The sequence below is a fragment of the Chelonoidis abingdonii genome, chromosome 2 (genome assembly GCF_003597395.2).
Source record: "Chelonoidis abingdonii isolate Lonesome George chromosome 2, CheloAbing_2.0, whole genome shotgun sequence".
NCBI classification, from domain to species: Eukaryota; Metazoa; Chordata; order Testudines; family Testudinidae; genus Chelonoidis; species Chelonoidis abingdonii.
Window position 1 is genome coordinate 239,724,425 of NC_133770.1, and position 10,335 is coordinate 239,734,759.

Genomic DNA, 10,335 nt, shown 5'->3' on the forward strand with positions numbered 1-10,335 from the left:
GTATATTTACAAAATAATGTCCACCAAATAAAAAGCAAAGTAACTTGGGGCGGGGGGGGGGGGGCTTCACACAACAAAAACTCAAATTTATTACCAACATAATTATTGTAAATATATACAAATATTCTCGTCTTCATGGATTCATAGATTCTAGGGCTGGAAGGGAATCTCAAGAGTCATGAAGTCCAGTCCCCTGCCTTCATGGCAGGACCAAAATACTGTCTAGACCATCCCTGATAGACATTTATCTAACCTACTCTTAAATATCTCCAGAGATGGAGATTCCACAACCTCCTAGGCAATTTATTCCAGTGTTTTTAACCACCCTGACAATTAGGAACTTTTTTCCTAATGTCCAACCTAAACCTCCCTTACTGCAGTTTAAGCCCATTGCTTCTTGTTCTATCCTTAGAGGCTAAGATAAACAAGTTTTCTCCCTCCTCCTTATGACACCCTTTTAGATATCTGAAAACTGCTATCATGTCCCCTCTCAGTCTTCTCTTTTCCAAACTAAACAAACAATTCTTTCAGCCTTCCTTCATAGGTCATCTTCTCTAGATCTTTAATCATTCTTGCTGCTCTTCTCTGGGCCCTCTCCATCTCTGGAGCTATTTAAGAATAGGTTAGACAAATGCCTACCAGGGATGGTCTCGACTCTTTGCGCCACTGACTATGCTCACCAAGCAGCTACACCAGACTTTCCTCAGATGCTTGTACAATTGAACCCTTATCTAAAAGTTTCAGGTAGAAATTGTAAGGAGAGTTCTGCATACACAATTTTTTTTTCTATCATTCAACTTCAGGACAGGCAAATTTACATTTGGTGGCATCTTTTCTTAAGTATACTAAATCACATACAGTTATTATACAAGTTAAAATTTTAGCAATTTACAAATACCTAGAAAATACATTAAGACCTGCTCAGAAAAACAATGAAAATAAAAAATATATATACCTATTAGCAGCAACTTAAGAGAAAATATTAACTAATAGTGTCTTATATGTGCATAGCCTCTCTCTACCATAGTGTGGGCAAGATTAAGTTGAATTCTTTTGAAGGATTATTCCATTGATGGGGGAGCCAGCAAACCGAGAAAGATACAAACTTTATAAATTTAATATTTTATATGTTATAAATAATTTTCTTTGGATTTTCCACTGGATCCTTTTACAAAGCAAGATTCCTTTCATTAAATTACAACAGGAATCTTAAAACAGGAAACTGTTTTTCCCAACTTCATCTTTATTTGATTAAAAAACTTCATAGGTTATATATCTCACAAAACTGGGTGACTAGGCAACAAAACAGCAGATGAAATTCAATGTTGATAAATGCAAAGTAATGCACATTGGAAAACAATCCCAACTATATATAAAAAATGATGGAGTCTAAATTAGCTGTTACCACTCAAGAAAGAGATCTTGGAGTCATTGTGGATAGTTCTCTGAATATATCCACTCGGTGTGCAGTGGCAGTCAAAAAGGCTAATAGAATATTGGGAATCATTAAGAAAGGGACAGATAATAAGACATGATAGAGGTCTATAAAATCATAACTGGTATAGAGTAAGTAAATAAGGAAGTGTTATTTACTCTCTCATAACAGAAGAACTAGGGGTCACCAAATTAAATTAATAGGCAGTAGGTTTAAAACAAAAAAAAAAAAAAGGAAGCATTTCTTCACACAATGCACAATCAACCTGTGCAACTCTTTGCCAGAGAATGTTGCGAAGGCCAAGACTATAACAGAGTTTAAAAAACAATTAGATAAGTTCATGGAGGATAGGTCCATTCAATGGCTGGTAGCCAGGATGGGCAGGGATGGTGTCCCTACCCTCTGTTTGCCAGAAGCTGGGAATGGGCAACAAGGAGTGGATCACTTGATGATTACCTGTCCTGTTCATTCCCTCTGGGGCACCTGGCATTGGCCACCATCAGAAGACAGGATACTGGGCTAGACGGACCTTTGGTCTGACCCAGTATGGCCGTTCTTATATACAATTATATAAACTATAACTATATAAACAATTCAAATAGTCAAAGAAAAACACACAAGGTTTTAAAAGAGAAAGTTATTCTAGAAGTAACAATACACATTAAAACTAAAATAACCAACTTTTTATCCCATCAGGATTCTTTTGCTCAAGACAATCTTTTAAGAGAAGGAAAAAAAAAAAAGCAAAATTGTGTCTTTGGCAAATACACAACAGTGACACAGTGACAAATACACAGACAGCAAGTGTTTTTAAGGTGACCATAAGAAGTAACTGAGGTTCAAAAACAGTAAGAGGTGTATGATATCATAAAGCTAATTTCTTAATATACAATGATAAAGGAAACCTTATATTAACTTACCTTTTTCATATATTAAAAAAGTGTAAAAGCTTTCAATACAGGCAATTTTGGATGCTGTAGGACATGTGATACACACAAATGATTAAGCCTTACATTGTGCAATTTTTTTTTTAATGTGCTTTTAAATGTGAAGGAATTCAGAGCTCTGAATGGGCATTCTTTGCTGTTTAGTTTTATATTTAAACAAACAAACAAACATTAAATAAAAACTATGTAGTGGCCTCTTGTTGTTTGAATCAATTAAAACTTCTTTAAACTAGATAAAAATAACAGTTGCATTCTTGACTGTCTCTCCTTTCCCATGAGAATCAGGATACTATACGGAGGCTGAATTCAAGTAGTCATCTAAAAACAAAACCTAGGGAAGGAGCACCTGATTTGAGGATCTGCTCAAATGGTTCCATAAAGACCTGTCCTCTAGCTAAGGAAGGATTTCTCCCTCACTCAGAGGTCAAAGAGATGTTTTAGGGTAATTTCAGTCCTCTCCCTGAGGCCAGGCATTTAACTAGTATTTAAAAGGTGAAGCCTGAGACACAGTTATGAACTCAGTTATTAGAGAACAACTTAGGCTAAGATGAATGGTTGAAAAATTGAAATTCAATAAAATTTTCTAGACTGAAAAGCTACAGAAGTGTTGCCGAAGTGTAAAATAAACTCTTCAGACATCTGTCAAAGAGAGGTACAATCTGTCCAACGTAAGACTTCACAATGTACATGGTTTTCATTTCGTTTCCATTTCTGGCAGATTTCTATAGAGTGAGATGCCGTTTTTCCAGCATTACTTTTTGATGAGAAAGACTTGTACTATTCTTGATCAAATGAGGAATTCTATCCCGCACTCTCTTATATTTTGGGCACTCAAGTTCAGCGTCTGTCTTGATCTATTCTCTACAACACTGATCACACAACTGCACCTTTGTGTGTCCATTTCCATTTCTAGTTTGTGGTCAGATCTAGATAAGTGAACTATTGAATTTCTTGTTTAAGTCTGGTTTTGGTTTTTTTTTGTAGTTAAACCTGTATACATCAATTTTTCTTTATAAACTTCTGGTTTCAGATGCAGAACACACAACTTCTCTCAGTCTTGAGAGGGATGATCAAACAGCTCCAGGTAGGCTATGCAGGTTTTAACCAGGATCACATCCAGAGTCTTAAAGCTTTCTTCATTGGGCCCATCACCTCAGGATACACACAGCTTCTTTGCCTTGCTTCAGATCATTAGGTGGACACACCACCCTGCTCCTTAGCTTCAGATGTGAAAATCACCAGAGTAACAGGCCAGAGGAGAGGTAGCAAAACAGTCAGGTTGATTGACAGCAACTCTTACACTCAACTCTGCTGGGATCAGCAGGACAGCATCTCTTAGAGAGACTTCTTCAGATTTTCTGAGATATGTTGGGGAATCTTCAGGTATCAATTCTTAAGTTTCAGATTGTCACATTCAGTTACGAACTCCATATCATGTTCCTTTACTTTTAGGCATTTCTTTATTGTTATATACATAAAATGAATGATATAGTACCAAATATAACAGTTCTACTAAATTCTTAGAGCAATTTTAGGTTTAGCAAATAAATTGCATGTTTACCAATGAACCAGTTTTAATCCAAAATGAAAAATTAACATTCTATAACTAAATATTCTGTTCTACGTTTGTAGAACTTGCATTTTCTTTTTATACTGAATGATCCACAAAATGACATAATGCTTATGTTATAGTGAAACAAACAGGGACAGGAAAAACAAGTTACAAAAATGCACAAAAGTGTTACGTAAGTAAGTACTGTTTTACAATGGCCATTTCCATAAAAACATAAAAAGATCTGTTTGTGCTTAGTAGATTTGTCTTAATGGTCTTAAAAACAAAACAAAACAAAAAAAACAGACAGTTGAGGGTGGTTCAAAATCTTGGACTGAACCTTTACAGAGCAAGGCTTTCTTCTCAGTGAAGAAACACCCCAACATTGGTGGGTTAATGCCAGATTTTGTAGTCTTCATTTGGTCAGCAGAAGAGGTCTTTTCCTCTATGAGAAGTTTTATATTCCCATTGTTTAATTGTCTGGGGTATTTTCTGCCACAGAAAGACAAGACATAAAACATAAGAAGTTCTAACCAGTATTTCTGGCACACTGGTCTTGGGAACACAATCTCGTTTACTGTGAGAACAACTAAAAGGTTATCTGTTTACAGCACAATGTAGAAAGCATAGACTGAATCTCGAGTACAGATTCTGTTAGCTAACTGGCACATTTATCTTTAGAGAAGACAATAATTAGCTAGCCACAGACCAACTTCTGGAAGAAACTTAAGGTAACAAAAACAAGAATTTAACCCATATATAAAGAAGTGTATTGATAACATTTTGTTGACCATCAGATTGATGGCATATTTTACTATTGCATTTTGTGCTTACAACCATGTCTTCGAATCCACATTATCCTTAGGGCAAATGGGAAAACAGCTTCCTTTTTAACATTTCTAGATTTTTCTAACTGAAGTTAGATACTCAGTTTTTAAAGAGCTCCACTTCTTCAAATGTAGAGGCACATTGCAATAATGAAATAAAGCATTTATCCTCAATCATCTTTCTATTCAGAAAAAAGGATGTAATCATAGACACCATATCCTGGGTTCTGTCACCAGAATTCAGGATGAAGCATTAATTATTCATCTACAGAGCAGGCCTCTTTCCTGATTCAATTCTGAATGTTACATTTTTTTTTCTAATTTGAGTAACTTTTCAATAATCAGCAAGCTGTCCTATTGTCTTCACAAGTCAACCTAACCAGTTCATCAAGTTTCTTAGCCTCAGTCTCCCCTCATAGATGTGAAGGATTGTTCTTTTTAGATAACTGGCTATAATGCCTCTGAGTATGTACCAGTTTCTCTTGTAAAATGGATTTAAAATCCTAGTTTGATTCTGATATCTAATTTTCAGTTGTGAAATTAAATTACATGTATTGTATTAAAGCCCCCAACAAAACATACACAAAATACATCTTAGTTTTAACAGGAGGCCTTCCACATCCCCAACTCTCAAAACTATACCCACTATGAAAAGTCATCTCCCCCTAAACTGTGATAGCAGATATCACAAACTAGTCAGGGTCAGCCAGTCACTAACTTGGAAGGAAAACCTCCAAAGAAAACCATATTCAAGGTTTTCAAAGAAATATCTAATAGCTAAGTTCCAGAGGCAATGTTTAGACATTTAATTAAGTACTGTAATATTCAAAAGTACTGAGCACCCAGCAGTTTCTTTTCAAGACAATGGAAGCTGCTGGGTGCTCAATACTTTTGAAAATCAGGCCACTAATGGCTTGTCTACACAAACAGTTAGCTTGTAGCAAGCTAGCTAGAGTGTAAACGTACTCTGCATTAGTCTGCCGCACATTAAGTGCATCTGTGCATTGCCATGCACTAAAACTTCCATGTAGCACTTTGATCTACCCCATTTCAAAGAGGAATAGATCAAAGAGCATTATCGAACATTTAGTGTACTGCAGCTGAGTCCACACAGACACATAGTATGCAGTAGACTAGAGTTGTGTACATTTACACCCCACTTGTCACAAACTAAGGTGCATATATAGATAGGTCCTTAAGTGATGTGGCAAATGAGCAACTGAGTGGGTGGCACCCCACCATCTCCTAGTACTGAATTCAATGTCACAAAATGACAGTGAAAAGCATTGTGCTGAAGTTTTATTGCTGTCCCTTCAGTTTTTCCCAATCATTACATCTTTTTCTAGCTCTCAAAATTATTTTTCTATTAAACACTAATATGAACCGCTCTGTTTTATTTTCACTCTATTATGAATCAATCCATGAAGAGCATTTTACTTTGAATCAGTCTCAAAATTTAACATACATTGACAGTAAATATTTGCTTCTGCCCTTCTCCTCCTTCAGACACTAACCATGAAGACCACAGCCTTGCACAGAGGTCATTGCATATATAGCAGATTTAGCAGTCTTATCACCCCATAGATGCTTAGATGCTTTATTCACTCAAACTAGGAAGTTGTTTCATTTTAACCTTTCAGCTTATCACTGATAACAGAAAGGTCTCTTGAAAAGTCAAAGGAAATTCTCCTAGCCATGATGAGGCTATGGGAATTTGTGGCTATGAAAGAGCCAAAGATACTCAGCACACAAATATCAGACCCACCCAAAACAGAAAAGAGAAAAAGCAAGGACATCTGCTTATGGGGCCATCTTTCTTACCACTCCAATTTTCTTCTACAGACATTGATACAGTTCAACTTTTTGTGATGGATAATAGGTACTACATATGGAAAATTACATAAAAGTGTGAACAGAACTTCAGATTTCAACGGTGAAAACATTACAGAGGCAAGTCATGAATGCTATCTTAGCCCTAGTAGAGTGAGGCTGAAGATAAGGCAACTGATACACACATGCCGAGGAAGCCAGAAGGAAAACAGATTCAGAGCAGAGGACCTTCACGCTACCATAAAAGGAAGGTCAACAGGTCCCAATTACTGAAAAATTATTTATTTGCAGAGACAGGAAAGCACCACACTCTAAGTGGTCAGTTACAGAGAGCAGTAAACTTAAAACTGCTCTCCAGACAACAGTAGAGCAAACTCAAGTCAGATTGCAATGCTGCAACAGTCTAAAAGAGAAATCTGAACTCAAAGAAGGAAGTTGGGAGATACAGAGCGTGAATGGGAAACAAGTGACCTTTGCAACAAAATGAGCAGGTCTAACCCTGAGAGCAGTGTCTGCACCAGTGGATGCCTATGTATGAAAAATATCTATTAGATAGCTCACATTTAATCCATTCATCAGTGTGCCGTTCACTAGTTTTCATTATTGACAGATTATTGTCATGGCAGCATAGATGCTCTCCTCCAGTACTGCTGTCAATGGCGCTCCTTTGATGACTATTGAAGTGATGAGAAAAGCTCTTTGGCAACCCATTTTATGCAAAATACATGCAGAGTTTACAACTACAACAACAACGGGAAGAAAACACTGGACTTCCTGAATGCACAAGTCAACAACATACTCACAAAGCTGGCACAGTGAAACACATCACTAACTCTAATGCTCCTACTTGATCTCTCCCTGATGAACGCTCCAGTTGTTTAACATAACCTTTCCCAAAGCTACAACCTTGCAGATACTTTGATTTATAGTTTACCTCTCCAGGAACACCTGGTAGTTGAAGCATATAACAAACAGACTTTGCAAAGGGGATTATAAAATTACTCTTTGCTTTAGACCAGACGTTCCCAAACTTCCCCCCTTGGAGATTCATGTCCCATGTATGTCCCTCTCTTTTTAAGGGGTTGAGGGGAGAGGTTCCTTGTATCCATGGGGCCAAGGGGAAGGGGTGCCCTGTATCCATAGGGACTGGATACTCATCATATGGCAGTTCAGGAAACCTTCCACTACCTATAGTGGTCGGGCAGCTGCCAGGACCCAGCTCCCTGCCCATCTCACTCCTCTCTCATGCAGGAGAAGCAAATGGGGCCGCACTGAAGGGCCAGAGAGTTAAAAGGGAAGCAGAAGGATGCACCCAGTGAATATTGGCACCCCTTCAGGACGGAGCCCCTCCTGACCATGTCCCTTTAGCACCACCCCATCTGCTTCCCCTGCGCAGGCTCTGTTTGTTAGGGGAAGCAGACAGGGCTCTGAGCCACAAGGTTACACTGAGGAGGGAGCTACGTCCAGCAGGGTGGGAACATCCTGAGGTACAGCCCTCCACTCCCTGCTCACAGACTTCCCACCAGCCTCCCCCTAGAGGAAGATAACTGCCAGCTGGTGACATTGTGAGGGAGCAAGGTAGGCAGGGAATCTGTTCCCGGCAGCTAAGACTGTCCATTGAGATCACCCACACATACCCCTTGTGACCCCCGCCCTTCACTGTGACTCTGTCTTTGGACCCTCTGAGAACCTTGTTGGGGAACCTCTGCTTCTGACAGCACATGAAAAATAAAGATCCAGACAAAACAAAAAAACATCTACATGCCCTTCCCTGTCTCAATTTCCTCACCCCTCTGGAAATGTTCTTTGGGCTTATGTCGAGTTCTCTGGGATGTCCAAGACCCTCCCATCTTCTCCTCCTGCACACCCTTCTTTTTGGCTTCTGGTCTCTTCTCCTTCTCTCTCTGAAATGGCTAGTGAGAATCCTCCTTTTAGAAAGCTGATATCCCCTCAGTCATGTGGCACAGTGATCAACCTCACCAGCTGCTTAAAGTCCCCCACCTACAGCAATTCCTTCATCCAACTAGAGCTCTGTTGATGGACTGTGACTTAGATTCCATCCAGTCATCTGTAGACAAGGCTTCATGTCATAATCATGACTCCATATGCAGTGAAAGAGAAAAAGGATAACAGACATACTATCAGTATGCTAAGAATAGAAAGGAACACCTTATGAAACAGGGCTGGTGTGGGAGATGAAGAAAGCACTAAAATAAAAACTGAAATTGTGTTTCCAAACAAATACTAGGCTTTGAATCCTCAAGGACATGCACATTTTCTTGCTGTCATTTGAAACCACATTTGGTCAACAATTACCTTTATTATTTGTAGCTGAACCCCTTCGTCTGTTTGAGGACCTTGAAAACAGCCACATATTGTCTCAATAATTCTATCGATTAATTTTTTGCCTGGAGCTGTACTGTCCGGAGCACTTCCAGTCAAGTGCCCATATGCTATAAGTTTCTGAAGAAAAAAAGAAAGGGACATACTAAATAAATCCAACCTTGCAATCGAATATGTAGATTCACATTTATGACACAAATGAAGTCAGGATAATTAGAACAGTGCAGTGTATCCCAAATCACAGTACATTTCAAGCATTTGTAGAAAATCCTTCAAAAGCATTCATGTTCTTATCCAACAACTGCAACATCACTCAGTATGAAGTTTATCAATTTAGCTTAACTAAAACACTACAATTTACTCAAAATAAAAACATTCAACAATTTTAACTGGATTCTGAGAGACTCAAAAATTATACAGATATTCACATTACATTTTTACCTGTTATATCTGTACTATGCAATGTCATAATACACTTAACAGAAAGCAAGTTTACAGGATGACTTTCAAGGCTGGTGAACAAAATTGGAACCACTAGGTGTGTTTTGGTTTGTAAGTATTCACTCATCTTTGCATGTGTGCTTCAAATCTTGCGAAAAGGAAGAGTATTCTAAAACAACTGAATTCTGTTCTGAGCATTCCAGCCATGAGACTACTTGTAAGTCTCAATAACCTCCCTACTCACAATAGCAAGAGTAGACACGCAGCTAAGTGAGACTGTATGCCAGGTATGCATGTGCCTATGAATACAAATATATGCACTGGGTTCATTCACTGTTTTCAGGCCACCTAGGGGAACATAGACAGAATTTTTGAAAGACATCTGAAGCGTTTTTTCAGAACAACATTACAGGACCAGGATGGAAAGATTAACCTACTTCACATGGGAAACGTGTCATGGGCTCAAACTAGAGTGTTTGTGAACTTCAAACTTTGACTATTTTACTGCAATTATGAAGAATATAAAAAGTTTTACAGTAATATACCTGTTCTGGTAAGAGATGTTTAGCCTTTCAGAGAGTTGTTTTCTATACATGCACATTAATACAAAAGATTGAGGTTTGGGACAAGTTACATTAGTATACAATTAACTAGTTGTATCTAGCTATATATATATATAGCTAGATACTGCATAGCGTAGTGGTTAAGAGCGCCACCCTTTGATACGGGAGACCGCCCTTTGATACGAGAGACCGGGGTTCAAATCTCAGTTGGTACCCAACTTTCCAGTAGGGGTCCTTGGGCAAAAAGACCCCCTAACGCTTCACCTGCCTACCTCAAATATGAGAGTGACACGAACTAGGAGAGTCATGCCAGCTCGGACGTCGCCCGGATTAACAAGGCCCGCGCCAGATGTTGAGGAACCAGGACAATCTGACGATAAGTGGGCTACTGGAACAA

At 38.5% G+C, this 10,335-nt stretch overlaps 1 protein-coding gene across 6 annotated transcripts in view; it reads right to left on the reverse strand.

The window, feature by feature from the left end:
• ARFGEF1 (ARF guanine nucleotide exchange factor 1) overlaps positions 1–10,335 on the reverse strand; it is a 195,764-nt gene that overhangs the window by 105,353 nt on the left and 80,076 nt on the right. For 4 of the 6 annotated variants that reach the window (XR_012655356.1, XM_032805003.2, XM_032805006.2 and 1 more), the window contains exon 4: positions 8,908–9,054. Coding sequence is in view for 3 of the 6 variants with exons in the window: in XM_032805003.2 (XP_032660894.1) it covers positions 8,908–9,054 (147 nt within the window). In the remaining 3 variants the exon portion in view is untranslated. Of the gene's footprint in view, positions 1–8,352; positions 8,610–8,907; positions 9,055–10,335 lie in introns of those variants that run through there. The other 2 variants (XM_032805004.2, XM_032805005.2) reach the window with 2 other exon arrangements.